The sequence below is a fragment of the Strix aluco genome, chromosome 18 (assembly GCF_031877795.1).
Source record: "Strix aluco isolate bStrAlu1 chromosome 18, bStrAlu1.hap1, whole genome shotgun sequence".
Classification (NCBI taxonomy): Eukaryota; Metazoa; Chordata; class Aves; order Strigiformes; family Strigidae; genus Strix; species Strix aluco.
The window spans coordinates 9,332,293-9,351,153 of record NC_133948.1 but is presented as its reverse complement, the minus strand read 5'-3'; the positions used below and the strand labels follow the sequence as shown (position 1 = coordinate 9,351,153).

The 18,861-nt window shown below is 40.5% G+C and overlaps 1 protein-coding gene across 15 annotated transcripts in view; it reads right to left on the bottom strand.

Moving 5' to 3' along the window:
- ARVCF (ARVCF delta catenin family member) overlaps nucleotides 1–18,861 on the bottom strand; it is a 291,235-nt gene that overhangs the window by 49,104 nt on the left and 223,270 nt on the right. For 13 of the 15 annotated variants that reach the window (XM_074844402.1, XM_074844399.1, XM_074844400.1 and 10 more), the window contains 3 exons: nucleotides 5,403–5,520; nucleotides 3,997–4,168; nucleotides 1,714–1,731 (listed from right to left, as the gene is read on the bottom strand). In XM_074844402.1, the coding sequence (XP_074700503.1) occupies nucleotides 1,714–1,731; nucleotides 3,997–4,168; nucleotides 5,403–5,520 (308 nt within the window). The remainder of the gene's footprint in view (nucleotides 1–1,713; nucleotides 1,732–3,996; nucleotides 4,169–5,402; nucleotides 5,521–18,861) is intronic. The other 2 variants (XM_074844405.1, XM_074844407.1) reach the window with 1 other exon arrangement.

Here is an 18,861-nt window from a genome sequence, read left to right as displayed (position 1 = left end):
CAAATCTCTCAGCCATCTCCTGGCCTGACCGATATCATGAGAAAACCAGCTTCACTACCAGCTTCTGTAACTCTTACCACCACCCATCTGTCACTCAAGCCTGTCAGTAATGCTAGTGCACAGGGGTGCTGAAATGGCCACACTAGCAGTAGAAAAGAAGTTTAAGATCCTGGTTTTGTACATTTCAATTTTTGACCATCTATGCCTCTCCCTGCTCTCCAAGTTTTGCAGCCCAAGGTATGGCAGAGAAAAGATAATAACGTTGGCTCAGAAGCATAGCTCCGAACTTTGCCAAGAGACAGACAGCTTTCAACATGCCTGCTGACAGGTCTGTTTTATGAGACCTGGCTGTAGGAATTGGCACAGCACTCTGGTTTGGGAAGACTGCCTGACATGAGACTTGCTTGTGCAAGATGCAGTTTACAGTCTCTGAAACAGTGGGATTAAAATTCTTTCCTCTCCCCCCCCCCCTTCATTATGTAAGAAACAACCAAAACATGACCTTTGGCATTTTCAATCTGTCAGAAACTCAGTATGGACTTTGAAGTGTGACCCAGTGTTATTAACCACTAATGTTGTTGTTGATCTTCCTCAAATGTCATTTTGCTTTACTGAATAATCAAAACAGCTATTCAGCTAGACCATTTTTGCTGAAGGATTAATTCCCAAATGCTTTCTTTCTGGTTAAAAAAGTTGAAGGGAAAAAGATTCTTCGTAACAACACCCCCCCGCCCCCAACAGTCAATACTGTGCTTGTTATTATACCCACTGAACCGGACTGCAGCGGAGCAACAGAAAGCAAGGGCTGAGCTCTGTCTTGCCAACATGCCCATCCTCCCCAGGCTCACCAGTCATGGGCTGAAAGTAGTGTCTTGCAGAACACTACTAAGCACCATTTGTTGGGTGGAGCAATTAGGTTTGTGGGGTTTTTTTGGTGGTTCTTGATTTTTTTTTCCTCCCAATGTTTCTCCTTTGGCTCAACCTCCAGAACCCACTGATCTGAATCAAATGTCACAAACTGAAAATGACCCTGCCTTTACGCCTAAGTCAGTCTCAGTAACACACTGGAAGTCTCCAGGGCACTCACAGTCTAGCAACTTCCCAGCCGAGAAGCCAGGGAGGCAAAGTTTAGCCTCAGCCTTGTGTATTCCAATTGCAATTTTACTCACTGGGCTGGGATGAGAAACTAAAAGGCGTATTCCCCGCAGCATTTACTGGGGGTAGCTTCGTCTAGCTAGTCTGAGTGCCAGTAATAAAGATATAGCAGCCCAGGCATGTGTGCCCAAGCTAACAAAATACCAAGGATCCCTGAGAATACACATCCAAGCTGCGAAGCCTTCATGGCTACTGCTACCCAGACCAGCTAGCAAAGCCAGTTTTTTGATACAACAGGGTTGGCAAGGCAACCTGCACACTTAAGTGTTCCCTCTGTCATGGGGTCATCAGGCCAGTTGCAAATCAATTCCCTTACTGCACCTACACCAGGAATAAATAAACCTTGTCTTTTCTATTTGCAGTGTGGGAAGACCAAATTGCAAATGCTCACTCAATTTGAGGATTTCCATGCCTACTGAAATGAACAGGTGGATGCACTGGGGGAGCAGAGGAGAAGGTGAATGAACAAGACCTTGATCTCAGCTCTTAGCCTTGCATGTAAAAGCTGAACAAAGCATATTATGGCGATGATGAAAAGAAAGTATTGCAAAGACTCACCTTGATTGAACCACTCCTCTAATTACCAGAAAAGCAGCAGAAGAAAAACAAAAATTTACAGGAAGGAAGAAAATACAAAGGAACAGTCACAAAGAGGCAGAATTTCACAGAACAGGTTCAAAGCCTGAGTGTTACAAGAATACTACAGAACTTTAATCAATTAAAAAAAACAAACCAAAACAAGATATTCCACTTTCTCCCTTTTGTTCCTGCTGAAAAAAACCCAGTCGTTCTCTGCACAGCAATTTTTTCTTCCTCTTTTCATTAAATGAAAAGGTGCTCACAGAAATGAGGGGACAGAAGGATGATTAGCCCTTTGCAGAGGTGTTTGAAATGCCATGATCAATGACCATGAAATAAAATAAAATAAACATGGAAACACTGCAAGATTAAGTGAACAAGAGGGGAGAACTGATCTATTCTGAAGTCCTAGACTGAGAAAATTAATGCAGGTTCAGATCAGTATTCACATAAATAGTGAGAAAAGGAAGCTTCTCTTTACGATTTTAAAAGCACATTTATTAATGTATTTCAATTTTTATTTTTTAAGCCCAACAGCTACCTGTCCCCCTCTATCCTTCTGATCTACATACTACCAACTGCAAGCTCAGCATTATTACCAGTTGATTTCCCTCTAAAGAATTGCACACCTTAAAAAGAATACTGCAAAAAGGAGGAAAAAAGTTAAAATATACTTCAGAAATTGTCATTTCCCGCTGAACACACAGAGCTAAACCCAAGCTGTCACCAAGTGCCTGCACTGCTCGCTGAAATCTGTGGGTTCATCCTCAGTGTCAGATGATTTTGAGACCAATTTGTCCAAAAAGACATGATCAGATGCTTTGACTGATAAACAGAAACTATCAGGGCATACAGACACAGAAAGTATACAGGTTGGCCCCAGAGGAAAGAGGCAGACACTTGTCAAAGGACAGCCACCTGAGAGTGCTCTCTTTTCACTGCCATCAAGAGGATGATGACAGTTCTCAATCAGCACATTTCCCTCCTCCCACAGTGCACACTCACAGCTTTTATGTCTAAAAATGTTTTCACTGACTGTGTTGCTCTCAAGCAGCAAAACAACAGGGACTGCAAGTGGCAGGGAACAGGCTCAAGTCAGTGCATGTTCAAGGTTTCCAACGGGTATCACACTGAAGTTTTAGTAATTCACTGTGAGAACAGGCTGGCCAGCCAGGTAAAATTATTTCTTCAGTTTTTCCCCCAGTCATTAAAAGATTCCCATCGATTTTTTATTTTATTTTAAACACAGTTTAAATTGATGACAGACTAGTCTGCAAAAGCAAGTTCACACTGTGATGACTTCCCTAACACATATGGAAACACATAACATTTTAATAACATGTACAGGTCAGATAAAAGGAAGAGTAACGTGCAGTACCCAGTCCGTCAAGTTCAAACAATTCCATGTTTGGTGGAACATTCCATGACCAAAACCTTGCTTAGATCTGGCTATAAATAGTAAGCCAGGATACGAGTACACATAAATGAGAAGAATGGAGCCTAGACAGAAAATAGAGTTAATTATATGTGACTTCAGTCTAGAATAGTAATTTCTCTAAAACAACAAAGAAAAAGGATATAATTTGAGTGTCTCTTTCTAAAGTAGAGATGGAAGGGGGGTTACTGAGACTATTAATCCTCTCTTGTAATGAAACTCATTTGCAACACTCATGCCCCAGAGGAGAGAACAGGTCTAAAAGTGACTGACAATTAAAAGCTACAAAATCATGTTTGCAATTTAAATTACTGAAAGAGTGACAGAATTAGGAGGTTGTATATTTTGGTTGTGAGTGGGAGGGTAAGCTTTTAGTTTGTTTTCAAACGTAAGAGGCTGGAGGCATGGAAGACGTCCAGACAGGACTACCACGCATGGGGATGAACGCATTCTGGCTTGGCTTCCAGAGGCCATGCTACGGAGCCAAGCAAGCAGAATAAGCATAGATTTGACAGATGGAAGAACACAGCAATGCAGAGGAGAGGCAGAGCACGTCCACCTTCGTCCAACAGCAGTGTCATCTGTCAGCATGCACCACTCCTATTTCAAGCCAAACAAAACTATAGCAATCATGGAAAAAATCCCCAAATATCCAGTAGTAACGCAAAAAGGAAGGTGAACACATGCCATGACACCACAAACAGGTACCTCCACAAACTGCATCATTCTAAACCAGCATGATGAATGTGCTTGCAAGAGCCCTAGGCCTACACAGCAAAATTTACCCCCAAATCCACTTCCAGTTTTGAGCTCTCTGCAACACGTACCTTTAGCTTTTTTCCCACCAAAACAACCAGCATCGTCTTTCTTCTTCTTCTGCGAGCCTCCCGTGCTTGTAGTCTGACTGGCATCTAGTTCTTGGTACTTATCAGCTCCAGGGACCTCTTTGTGGACATGATAGGAAAGGTTCCGCATGATGCACACACAGTTCTCCACAGACTGTTACAGAGAAATTTATGTCATTATAAATATTGTATCCTCTTATTTGCAAACCATTATATTATGCAGTGAAGGGTTTGGGGGAATTTAAAAGAAGCCCACCTGCCCCAGGAAAAGAGTGTAGCTTTCAAGGAAGATTTAGTCAAGACCCCTCAAATTAAGGTTTGTTCTTGTTCTAAAACCAATTTTATTCTTCCAAAAGTGAAGTGCTTCATAAATAGTACCCATTCAAAATGAAAACTCTCTAATCAAAAATACCACCTGATCTTACATAAAGAATACAATTCACCAAAAGATCAAAGACACAGCAGAAAATGATTGTAGAAGGATCTTATTTTAATACAAGCCTCTCTCTCATTCTTCCAACCTTTACAAACTCCACGGGGCCCATTTTATTAAATTTTCTCTGGGTCAAAACCTAGGTCCTGTGAGGATTTAAATGAGAACACACGTCCTGTAGTAATAGCTAATCCATAGCACATAAGGTTCTGACAAGAGCAATGCTCTGTAGGTTGCAATGAAAACCACCAGGTGGTTACAAAATCCTCTTCAAAAATTATCTGATTAAGTGACAGGGCTTTATAATTCCCTTGTACAGTCCATCACATGGTGGGACTCAAAAAGAATAGAATAACGATACTTTACAAGCCTTACTGGTGTTATAAAGCAATAGTATGCTTTTTCTTTTTTAAACAGGTTAAACTTATGACATTCCTTATGCATATAAATATGCTTTTAAGCACCACAGGATAAATGATGATAAAAACAGATTAATCAAAATCTGCACCTAAAAAAAAGCCACAAAGAAAGTGCTGCTGGTCTGAAGATGTATCTTAATGTCTAAACACTACAGTCTTTAGAGATGGTGCTGAATAAAGTATTTAAAATGGGAACTGACTCCTTTGCTGGTATTGTGCGAAGCATAATACAGTGGGACTCAATTCTGATTTGGAGACTGCACTTATAAATGTCAATTAAGTAACGCAGAACAATAGCAATAATGTCACTGACAATAATAAAGGACTACTCTTCCCACCTATCACAACCACTTGCCTTTGCTCACCTCATCAGCCACACAAGGTAACATGACAGAGATGAGAGGAAGATAATTACTGTATTTTTCTGAGGCAAGCACAATCCCCTTCTGGTACTAGCAAACAGAAGTCAGATCCCAGTGCAACACTTCAGCCTAAATTAAAGGAAACATCCATTAAGTTTTAATACTCAAGTTCACCTTATTGTCTGTATCCTTCTTGCCAACTGCAGACTGTAGAGCATGAAGGAGGGCATCCACCAAGCCATCACACTCTCTTAGTCTTCTGCGTGCTTCTGATCCGTCTGAACTTACATTCCTAACGGGAGAGATTTGAAAGAAAATTTAGCCCTCTAACCTTCACCATAAAGTTGAAGGTGCATCGATTTATACTGCATTTATGAAGAGCCCATTACCCTGCACGAACAATTTGGGGGCAAAGTAGTCTGTAGCCTGACTAACCTACTAAAATTCAGTAAAATGTGGGCAACGTACATCTGCAACTCCCTGAATCTGAATGGAAAGGGGAACGCAGTCACAGAGGTGCCTATAAACACATTTTTCTGAGTTGCTGGCGAGTACAGTGATATACCTTAAACTGGACAGGAATTTTCAGAGCAAACAATATGCAAAACAAAAAATTAATTTCAAAGCCAGAACTTTAATCTGAAAAATACTTTCACCACCTTAAGAAAAAGATGCAAAATCACAAGACTGGTCAGCAGTACTCATGGCCACAAAAACTGAAAACCAAAAAAAGATTAAAAACAGGTGTATGATAAGCTGTATTTTATTTAATCAATCTGTACATCATCGAATAGTTTAGGTTGGAAGGGACCTTAAAGATCATCTAGTTCCAATGCTCCTGCCATGGGCAGGAACACTTTCCACTAGCCCAGGTTGCTCAAAGCCCCGTCCAACCTGGCCTTGAACACTGACTGCCAGGGAGGGGGCAGCCACAGCTTCTCTGGGCAACCTGTGCCAGTGTCTCACCACCCTCAGTGTGAAAAACTTCTCCCTTACCTCTAATCTAAATCTGCCCTCTTTCAGTTTAAAGCCATTACCCTGTGTCCTATCCCTACACCTCCTGATAAAGAAACCCACCCCAGCTTTCCTGTAGGGTCCCTTTAAGTCCTGGAAGGCTGCTATAAGGTCTCCCCAGAGACCTCTCCTTTCTGTTCTCCAGGCTGAACACCCCCAACTCTCTCAGCCTGTCCTCATAAGGGAGCTGCTCCAGCCCCCTGATCATCTTCGTGGCCTCTGCTGGACCCGCTCGAGCAGGTCCATGTCCTTCTGATATTGGGGGCCCAGAGCTGGACACAGCACTGCAGGGGGGTCTCACAAGAGTGGAGTGGAAGGGGAGAATCACCTCCCTCGACCTGCTGGCCACACTTCTCTTGATGCAGCCCAGGACACTTAATTGTGAGTTGGTTGCTGTAATAGCACATTAACTTCCAATTAAGAACACAAATGAAATGCGCAGATAAATGAATCCTTTTCCCAAATCCTAACACAGAGCCTCACCTCTAGCAATGGCTGATACAAGGCAGGTAAAGTGGATATTGAAATATGATTCCACAGGATATATGGAAGAGAGAATCCTATGTGCTGTTTTTCCATCTTCAGTTGTACTAATCCTTTTGTATTAAAAGCCCAAACGTGAATTTTAATGTAAGTCTTTATGAAACTGAAATTAGAGTTCAAATTCTCTGTGATACCTTTCAGGAGTTATAACAATAAACGAGAGCAGCTCAACCTTGTAGAACATCTATTAAAGTGGAACATGACTTCTTAACTTGAGGGTGACAGAAGTGCAACTAAAAATGGTCTTATCTGGAGCTGCGTATCACATTCCCTCATTAAGTCTTAGAAATAGAGAGCTAAAACACATAGGAAACGCTTGTGGACTTAAAAAATAAATCCATCAAATTTTGTTCAAAGAAGTCCTTCACACCTTTCTTGCCCCATGGTCCATTCATAAGAGATTCTTCTATGGTCCATTTGTGCTACCACACTTGTAGCACATTTGTTTTCCTGGTTTGGTTATCAACAGCATCACAGTATTTTGTATTCTGCCTTCTTATTTCTTGATTTATATTAGGATTAAAGTAGACATTGATAAGGTTGTAACTGAAAAAGATGCTATAAAAGTGCATCAGTAAGAGTGTGGTTTGCTGATATCACTTGCTGTATCTTCAAATATAGAAAAATTTACTGAAAATTAATGCCTCAAGAAAAAATTCCCACATATATCACACATAAATAAGAATGAAAACTCTGCAGGATCAAATTAATAGCTAATTAATCCTATGAATAAGTTATCCAGACATCAAACTTTGCAGTTTTAATGTTGTAACTAACACATCAGAAAATACATCCTTATGTGCATCTCATGCAGAAACATCTGCTCTATAAATACCCAACACTCTTGGGCTTCTGCTAGTCCTCCCTCTTTGGGTAATGAGATTCCGACAGCCCATGGGATTTATCTAACATGGAACAACAAAACCCATTAACTATAACCCAGACCTACTGGAGAGCTCAGCTCATGTTCTTCTCCACAGAAGCCTAGGCAACACAGATCGCAGAAAGGCAAAACCCAGGGAGATCAGCACCTGCTTCACAGAGTCTGCTCTTTCTGCTGCTCCAACACAGCAAAAGGCAGGGAAGATCTCCCAATTCCCACTGGAATACTTGCATTTCAGATACATCCGCAAGTATGCCAAACATCCCTAAGTACTAAGCAAAGGTGGGCACAGTGAAAATGAAGATGGTATGCCTTGAGTAAGTCCTCATCTGGCAATCCCAGGAGAAGTGCTATCAGGGTTGGTTTCTATGATCCAGAGCAACCTTCAACATCTCCTGCAACCCAGGAAAATGCCAGGTTGCATTTCTGCCTTGAGGTGTTAAGGCTCTATACTTATCTACCTCCTTGAAAAATATCACCTGGTAGTCATCAGTCAAATTCACATCTTGGCTCTTCAGGAGGGGATGTATCGTGGAAACAGAAGTGATTACATGGACAAGAGAGCTAGTATTTGTCATTAAAAAGGACAGAGACTGCAATGGAATAGCCAACCCGATATTACAGTCCACTGACTGGCATCAGGAAAAATCTTTCACGTCTGCACTAGAATTGTTCTTGATGCATCTTTCAGATCTATTGCACGTTATGGAATGAAAGACGTAACTAAATCATGTTCCAAAGGAAACTTTCAAAGCAAAGTTTCTAAACAGCCTTCTTTCAAGAGTGATAAAAATCAACAAATAGCCAACATATTCCAGCAGACTTTAACAGAGGATTTGTAGTCATCTTAACACAGGGCGATGCTCCACAGAAAGAATGCAAAGCCTCGCCCAGGGCAGAAACTTCCTCAAACTCATGTAACAGACAGATATGCAACATACTGTATCCAGACTTGGATAAAGTAGAGAGTTTTGCTTTTCACTGAACTTTTCTACACATTAGACAAGCTTCGTTTTGTATCAGAAGAAAACAAATTCTTCAGTGGATGGAGTGTTTGGTACAAGACACCGAACAGAAAACAAAGCCAAAAGCCTAGCTGAGGTGCTTGTTAACTGTGTTACTTAGGAGCTAGGTTGCCATGCAACAACTGGAATGGCCCAAAGATTTTGGAATTAAACCCATTATCTCAGCAACTTGCTTGCTGGGACAGTTTAATATCAAGAACCTCAACAGATGAAGTCAGAGGTACTTTTAAAGTTTGAACAACTTGAAACAGGAACTCTGCAGGGCTTTTGAGGCACTGATGATTGCCAAAATCCTGTTATAAATGAAAATAAAGTTGACTGCCTGTTCAAATGGGTGGGAATGGGGAGGAGGAAGGACCTGAACTACTTTTACACAAAACCATGACAAATGATACCTGCCATTCATCTCTGGTGTTCTGTATAGTCTGCTTCCCTTGCCTTGTCTCTTCATCCCCAAAGTAGCTTCTGCTGCTTTCCCTGACTTTCCCAGCTTTTAAATACTTTTCCAGGAGTCCATTAGATGAAAAATGTATTTTAAAAAGAACAATAATATCTTTCTCACATCACACTGCAAAGGATAATAGAAAGCTTCACAGTATGCTTACCATAAATATATACAACATGCTCAAAAGAGTAATTCTAGGAGCAAGACATGGAATTACTGTCTATGTTACTCAAAGTACATAGGAAGGAAACCAACTGTATGACTGATTTTATGTAAAACAGTAAAGCACAAATTTAATTCCAGAGATTTTAAATCCCCAGCCTTTAGCTGGAAAAAACTCAAATTCTTGGAGTCCAGACTGTAGACAGGACTACTGAAAGAGGATTTGTAAGGATGTTCAAATATATGCTTTCCCTGGGAAAACAAAACAGAGGAGCACTTGGTAAATGTTAAATAAAAGCAAATACCTACCAGCATAGAAACACATCAGGCTAGGAATCTACTCTGTTGGTATTAAAGACTTCAGAAAATGGCGGGGAATGTGCTGAGAAATCTGTTCATGCTTTAGATAAGGTTATCATTATCACCAAATAATCTTCTTAATAATATGCAAGTCTGAATGTAACATTTACATCTGCAGAGCAGAGTTGGTATTCATCACCTCTAAGACAGGTGAGCTGTTACTACTATCTGTGCCACACACCAAAATTACCCTCAAGAGAAAAGATTTAAAAGTAATTAAATTCATGGCACTTAATTTGCACTATTTCAATGCAAATCATGTAGAAATGCCCCTACTGTGCTCTCCCTAACAGCCTGAAAGATAGAGTGGAGACATGGAAAGCTTCTGTTTTGAGGTTGTTTTTTTAATGAAAAGAAGAAACTTGAAAATACAAGCATCAAAGAGACACATTTTTTCTCTGAACATTAAAACCAGTATTTCCAAGACCACTGCTGTGTCTGCCACCTGGCTGGAAAGGGCCATCAGTTGCTATCCTACAGTGCTGCAGATGAAGCTGAAAGCCAGAGGTCAGAGTATTACTCAACACTTACCATCTCACTTCAGTTCAGCAGGTGTAAAAAGCATTTTGTTTAGAGACCCAGTTGGGGACAAAGACAACAGGTTGGGGACTTTGTTTTTTATATAAATACAAAGCTGAACTGGAAATTTTTGAGATATCCTCCTAGTAACATTTCCACCTTTCTCTGGAAGAAGCATGGACAAGAGCTGAAGCTGAGACAGTGATGGGCTCTTTTCAACAGCCTCTTTGTGCACACTGCAGGGTCTCAGATTGCCCAAATGAATCCTGCTTTTTACTGTTGTAAACAACCTTCTAATAGCTATTTTTGTATTGTCAAGCTAAAAAATAACATTGGCTCCTATACAGTCTGTCTCAGCACTGTTGAAGTAGATAAGGATACCTGTGGTCACTACAAGTCAGGGCATTACAAATGACTGGGGTTTCCTGGTAGGTTGAACGAGCAGCACTTCACAAGGGGGCTGAGTTACAGCAGTGCTGTGGCAGAGCTGACAGGCAGTACATACACCTTGCTAGACCTTGACTAACACCATCACTGAGGCTTCACTGTTCAGACACCGAATTTTATATATTTCAGCTGATAAAAAACTACAAGGTTCTCACATGTCTAATTTAAATACATTAGTTGTTCTATCCATCTACTGACAGTCAGAACCCTTGCTATAAAAACACGCTTCCGCACCCACACTTTGCTTCACTATTAAGAAATTTTTATTTGTATGTCAGCCAAAGGAGATTGATAAATAATAGTTGCAGCAAATGTACTCTATTTCCAAGCGTATTTCTAGGTACTGTATGTCCCAAAGGAGGAATACACAGCATTTTAAAATCATTCCATTATTTCATGCAGAAATAGAATGAATTCCATACTTCAGTTCACATGAAATACCAAAAAGTTTAATTGGTATTAAGTTCATTGTTCCGAAAATAGGAGAGAAAAAGAAAGAAACTGCCTGTAACACAAAGATAGCCTGATCCAGGCAGCACTGGTCAAAGAGCCCTGTACAACACAATGGAGTTTGGGAGCAGACAGCTGAATTGGAAATTAAGCAGAGAATATGGTAAAGAAAATAGTAAGAAGCCGAAGTCCAAATGAACTGAACAGAAAGACAGGGGAGCTCTACTGATGGTGGTGTTAGGTAGGGAACAGCTGTTCAACTGAGAAAAGGTCTATCAGATCTGGGCAGGAGATCCCACTGGAGATTTCTGCTCCACTTGAGCATCCACTTACCAGCCAGACCCAGGAAAGAAGCAGCAGAGCAGCCCCAGCTGCCTTGCATATAAAACCCTTCCAGCTGTCCCTATAAAGGGATTGGTTTTGTTTAGTTGTTCAAATGCTCCAAAGAGGACATACCAAAAGTCACCCCTGAAAAAGGACTTCACAAGCTTAGTCTGTGCTCCAGTGATACTGGCATAGAGCAAGAGATCTACAAAGCATGCTGTTACATCTGATATTCATGTTTGCACTGTCTGTAAGAGCTCCCTGCAATAAGAACTACAGTTTAACAATGTACAGATGTGAAATCCATCCTTTGTTATTTGTGTCTTTCTATATTCAAAACATCATATAATGTCTTTTCAGTAAAATGCTGACTGGTTACCTCCTGCATGACCTACTTGGAGGGCCTTAGCTTGCTCTCCTGTAATGCAAAACGATGCAGAAACACACTACACAAGAATTCCATGATGCCCAGCAGCTACTTAGCTTCCAAAATTATTCCAGTCTGTGCTCAGAGGAAAGGCTAAGGGGCTCTGTTTGCTTTATCACACATGCTTGTTGCAATGTGAAAAGGATCTCAAAAATACAATAATGAAGTGGTATTTGTCTAATAAAGGATCATGGCTCACATGCTTCCCAAAGCAAACTATGTCCATTACAGTGACAGCAGTGAGCTTTGTTTTAGTCTTGCTCTTATTCCCACCACAGTGACAGACGTTTTTGTAGATTCCCTTCACTGACAGCCAAGGGAGAAGGGACCTAGATTCATTCCTAAGTAATGACAGAAGGCAGTAAGCAAGTGCACAACTTTAAATTTATACTTCAGATTTGATTGTAAAGCATTAAGGTTGCATGTAACTAGGTTATGTCTCTGCTGCTAAAATCTATGCATAATTTATATATATTACAAGCTAAACATCAGGAACTGTCAGGAGGAACCCTAACAGCTCCTTACTAGCACGAATTAAACGCTCTGCTCATCATATAAGCCCCAGGACAGCCATATGCTGTGATCCTGCACAGTATCAGTAAGCTAATTAAGAAACTGCCTTCACTCACTCCTCTCTATTGTGTGGGTTTTTAATTTGAGTTGGTTTTTTTCCAGTCTGGGTTGGGCAGATAAGCTTCTCCCTTTTCCGTGCTGCTTGCTGCCTCCAAAGTAAAGATTCACAGACAAATTTCTGTTCAGTTTTTATCTCTTTCTAAAACTATTCCTTCACCAAAAGTCCAGTTCAAAAGTACCTGCTGCACAACTAAACAATGACAGTTATCATTAGCTCCAGGTTCTGGAGCAGCAATCTCCCAAAAGCTGTACCCAGTATGAAGAAATACGAGTGCACCAGCCTCCAAGCATGATGGGCGGGTGGACAGAGACATGGCAGCATCTGCCCTCATCTGCTCTGGCGGGGACAGGGAAGTGCTAAGCTTTGTAAGAAGTCCTGTCCAGGACTCCTTGGTTCAACAACTGTCCTACAAAAGCATACAAAAGGACTACTTGAACTATGATAGAGGAGCACACTGATTAAGAGGAAAAGTCAACCAAATGACTTTGACAAAGAGTCCTCTTTGGGGGGTGGTGGTGGTGGGGAAACGTAGCTGCTGCAAGGAGGGCTCTGTATTAATGCTAGACTTGTAAAGCTCAACTACTAATTTGCTGCTGATAAAAAAGAGAAAATAAAAGCTGGCACCTGAAAACTCAGATTTATGTATCTTCTCTGTCCTGCCATGCTTCAATAAGCAAAGTTCCCCTGACACCAAGGGCAGCTTGGCTGGCAGCACTGTAGCAGCATCACCTGAGCTTCACCTCCTGTGCCCTGCTCTTCACTAGACAGTGCTTCTAGGTCAAAGATTAGCACTTCAGTGCCTTCTTTCTTCATTCAGTTGGAGATGAAGGCTGCCTCAAGTATATGAGAGTGTAGGTAGGACAAATATTACTTGACTGTCACCACATACTATTATCATGCCTGCAGGATTTAAAGATGGATAGAGCTTAAAGGTAATTCACTTTGAAAGCTCCAATTCCCAAGCACTTTTCTTCAGAGAAAAGCCATACATTAATCATTAATAAGAAAGGAGGGCATAAGCACCTGGCTTTGACAGCCTTTCCTCCTTTCTTTCTTTAAATTCAGCATGCAGAAATGGGAAGAAAAAATGGACCCACCAGTATCACCAAGACACTCACAGAGTCATTGCCAGGGTGCAAAAGAGAGACAACCTTTCTGCCAAAACAAGACCACAGATGCTGTTTAATAAACCTTCCTTACCTCCACATGCCTCACAGACACACACACTCCTGCTACAACCAGTGCATGCTGTAGGCGTTTTTAGGCATATGTATATTCACAAGTACATGAAGACATTAGGACTCAAGGAATGAGTCCATTACCATTAAGCAGTGTTACGTATGACTGAAGCACTGTTAAGTTCCATCTGCAGGACATGATGTACATGCATGTACCTTAATGCTCTCTGTCCTTCAGAAAAAGGCTTAAAACATTCTCATACAAAAACTCTATTTGGCACATCCTAAGTATTAATGATTTACCATCAAGCTCCTGCAGTCTTCTTTCCTCTGAAGTACACAGAAGTAACAGGAGCCTGCAGATACTTACACATAATTTCTCATCCTGCTGGAGTAGGTTTTTGGCTCTAAATCTACTGAATCTTTATCTCATGTCTTCAAACACTGTATCTCACACTTACTATAACTCTCAGGTTTTGATTCCATGGGACCAAACTCTTTAATTTATACCTACAGGAGGTGCTTATTCCCAGTTGTCTCTAGGATCAACCACTTCAAAATCCTTGAACTACTGGTATTTACCAATTTCAGGGGAAGGTAAGGACAGAGGTGCCAATCCCATGTTAAAGACAGGAAAGTGAAGATCAGTGACTGAAGTCCAGATCCACTCAAGCACTTAAGGCCCAAATCTCACCAAAACCAGAAGGTGATAAGGCTATTAAAAATCAGACCACAAAAAAATTTATGCCATTAATCTTGCCTGTAATTATGTCAGAATAGTAGCGGAACAGCAATTAGGTCCATACTTCTCAAGTCTCTTGTTACAGCTTTAGCCACCAGGCTGTCCCTTCTCTTCTCAGGAGCTGATGTTGGACAAGCTGTTAATGTGCAATTTTGATCTGAAGAATGCATGTTTTTAGTGGAAGTCAAGTGAGTGCAGTTTGTTTGTGTTCGTACACCCACGGCCAGGTCTTTGAACCCTGAGGCTATTTGTGAATGTGGATTTCTGTGTACTTGGAGAATTGACAAGAAATGCTGCAACTACAGATGGTACCCTGGAAAAAGGAGCACTTTGCATCTGTTTGCTATGCAAATTAATTCATTTAACATTTGTTGACAGCAGGTCAGTTTAGCACAGGAATCAGGCTAGAAAGTTGGCAATTTAGGAACTAAGTTCTACTCTGTTCTCTTAGAAGTGAAAAAATCCAAGCGAGAATTAAAAGTAATTAGGCAAAAACCAGCAATTAAGCCCAGAATGCATTTCATTTTTAAACCATTAAAATCCTTGCTGCTTCCAGAGAACTAGGAATCATGGTGGATATCTACACAGAAACCAAAAGAAGATAGGTGACTGCAGCAGCACTCTCTGACCTACAGATGTGACTTCCCCTCTAAAGCAGAGAAGCACCTTAGGAAAAACCTGGAGACACGGCAAAGGTCTCTGACACTGCCTGGGTGCGTGTGAGCTAGCCTTAGCTCCATCAGTCCTGCAAGCAGTTCCACTTGTACTCTTCTCCTACAGCACCTTAATGTCTGGGTCAAAGTTATAGGAAGGATCACGAAATGGCCTTGTTAAGATGCACCAAATCATTATGTTATTTAAACTGGAGAAAAGCACAATTTAAAAATGAATGCTTGTGGATTGCAAATCCCAGTAGGGATTTAGGGGTTTAAAGAAGGAAAAAAAAAAGACAGTAACTAGAAGAGACATTCCCCACATACCTAAAAGAATAAAATACAATGCAAAGACATGAAACTTGTACTCCAAATGAAATAAAGGAACATCTGTGCATATTTAATGATTCTCCTAGAAAATGTGTTCTTTACTTCTTCCCCAGTCCTACTTCTCCATAACCAAAAATTCACTTAATTTCAATAAATCAATCTTTGCTTTTTTTACTGTTCCTTTTCAGATTTCCACCATACCTATATTTCTCTCAACAGGTTCAACAGAATATAATACCACCTTTATTTTATAAAATTACACCCCAGGTAGGATCTATCACAAGGCTCATGACCATTTCAAGTAGTAAAATTATTACAGATATTGCAGATGCATTCATCATATTGGGTCTGCCCCTAAATCAAAACACAGCAATGTAAGAGGAAACACCTTTTTCCTGATCTCAGGAGAAGAATGGAGACAAAATTATCATCACCTGCACTAGTTTCTGAAAGCTTCAGTGTTTCTTGGTAAAGATTACAGAAAAAACATGCAATAAATTTCGTTATCAGATCATAGTTTGCAAATTTGCTGTGCTACCGAGTCTTCATTTTGCAAAGGGAAATATAGGATTCCCAAAACATTTGTCTGATGAGAGTTTTTGGCAAGTCAAGTACAGAGTGGGATGGCACACAGAACCCACTCGTCATGTTCCAGATGATATCAGGGTTCAGAAGATCCCTACAACAGCCACAGTCATGGGAGAAGGACTTGACTTTAAAAGGAGCTCTTAAAATAAACAGTGGTCTCCAAAGTCAATATAAACCTTAACCAGTTGCCTTTTCTTCCTTTGATTCTTACTGGCTATCTATACACTGTCAGTTAGCTATGGTACTTTGGTATGGGCATCACCAATAACACAGGTAATCCCAGAGTTATTTAATTTATGGCAAAAGAGATAGCCTTCGAATGGCTTTCTTGATGATAACAAATTTTGCACAGTTTCTCTGATTTCCAGCTTGTAGATGACCAGGTCCAACGTTACTCAGTATCATGCACAGGACTTTCTCAAACAGCAGCTCAGACAGATCCATTCCTGAGCACAAGTCCCTTGACCATACAGACTAAAATCAACATCAAGCATCACAGATGGATTTTTATTACTTCAGAAAGTGGGTAGAAATCAGGGCTATAACAAAGTCAGTAAGCTACCTTAGCTTTGGGTAAGGGACAAAAGAGTGCATGGATCATGCCTCTTATGTTGTAAAATTAATTCCCAAGTAAAGCAACTCTGGTGCAGGTACAGATGTCTGCTAAGATATTGGCCCCAATTACTGACCCCTCCGCTAAAGCATCCTTCCATCCCACGTATACCTGCACCACTATGCTATCTGTGCTGCTAATACCAGACGTTAATCCACCCTTAGGCACATGCAGGACAAGTTGACTATGCAGGATACAATTCACCCTGCCCTACTCAGACCTGGACATACACCAGCACCTGAACTCCCAAAGCAAGGAGGGAGGGAGACTTACAAATTACATGGGGGAAAAAAGGTATTGTTCACAAGATAGGACTGGAAAGGAAAATGGCATGGATCAGGATTTGAAGAGGTAAAGGCAAGTAAGTGTTGGGTGGTGTTTTGTTTCTTTTTTAAATTACTTGGTTTCAATTATTTTGAAATGAGTGTTTCCAAGGCTCCACATTATCAAAGGAGAAACTTAGATTAAGAACAAAGTAAAGATGAGAAAGCAGTGAAAAAAAAAAAAAAAAAGGCAAATAATTAACTGGCAGTTCACGCTGCAAATTGCTGAGTTTGAAATAAACTTGCCCACATCTGCTGATAAACTTCATTAACTGAAAAAATGATACTGAAATGAATGCCATCCTGCATGCATAATACCTGTCTTCTGCTTAGATATCTAAACTGCAAGGACATCTGAAACCTCAGAAGTTCAAAGATTCTGTCAGGTTTTTTGGAAGACAACACAGCACACACCTGAGGCTCACTTCCAATGGGGACTAAGGAGGTTGGCACACCATCAAGAGGACTAACCTCCCAATTAAATATCAAATTGGTAAACAGTTTGTAGTCTGCAATAAGCTCCATTCATGGAAAATTTAATTTCTAGGACCAGCTACTGTGTCAACAAGAGAAGACTAGGCAAAGGGGTTTTTAAACACTGGCGTCTGTCAGACAGATGGCTGCAACTATTTATTCTCTGCTGGTGTTAACTATCTTATCTTGCTGATGCTTTCAAGGATGAGCTGCAGAGGATTTCAACATACAATGCAAAATTATTTCCAACAGTAGTAATGATAATTACTTTTGATATGCCCATTTTTATCCCTAGATCTCGAAGTGCTCTACAAAAGGTATGTGATATCACCAACATTGTAACAAGAAGTACGATCAGCTGAAAGACAACTCATATTTCACCTACTCCTGCCTCTGTCTCTTGTTCTGGACTCACTTTATCTCACCACAAGGAGACAGCAAGACAGTTCTCCCCCCTGCCTGTGCAAGATGTTGCTCTCTCCGTGGCACAACAGAGACATGGACAAACTACCTTTTCAGACTACCTTTCCCTGCTAACCTGCCATCGTGTCTCTGTTTACTTTAAGCAACTATTTTCAAGCATGAAATTATCCTGTCCCCCATCTGGCTGAAGCTTCAGATTTCCACAAGGAAGCACATGGTACCACATGACTATGAAAGCAGAGACTATAGATGAAAGAACTGAAATGCATTTGCCCATTTCAACAACGGAAGCAGTCACCATTCACTGGGTGCTGAGGTGCATCAGGACCACTTTTAATTACTGAAGTTCAAATTTTCTAACTAACATATCTCAGTACTACTATGCTACACACCCCTCTTCACTAGCCTTAAGAATACAATGTCCAAATTGGCACAAGGATTTGCATGTCCTCTAAAACCAGTACCTTTAAAATAATAATTAAAAAAATATCCAAACAAACAAAAAATACCCCAAAGCTATGCTGGAATGTAGAAGTTCAAGTGGATCCACATACTAATAAAAATTTATGATGCGGATTAGGTTAGTCTACTAATGATCAATTTATTGTCTACACTTACTGGAGAATTTCATATTCATTCAGATAATCCTTTTATCCCCCATCATGACTAATTTTCTCTTTCAGAACACCATTAGAAAATGAGACACTAGTAAGTAAAAACCTATGATGTCTGGAACCTACTTAAAGGACCTTAGTTTCCAGAGGGACTGCAAATAATTTCAGTAATGGGCCCTTTCAGAACACTTTTCATTACCTTCTTCATTTGTGAAGTTACTCAGGGGAATAGTTATTGCAATTTAGAGACCACAAGTCCAAGAAACAGAAATGAACCAACTTCTGAAGATGCATTAATCAGTATAAATCTGACAAGAAGTATACTTCAGAGCAACAGAAGGTATGATGCCAAATCTTTATTAGTTTTGTTCAAACTAATTGACTTCATAAAGCTGAAGAACCTAACAGGGCATCTCTGCTATTTTATCTCAAAGAAAAGCAAAATGAAAGACACTGTGTTTA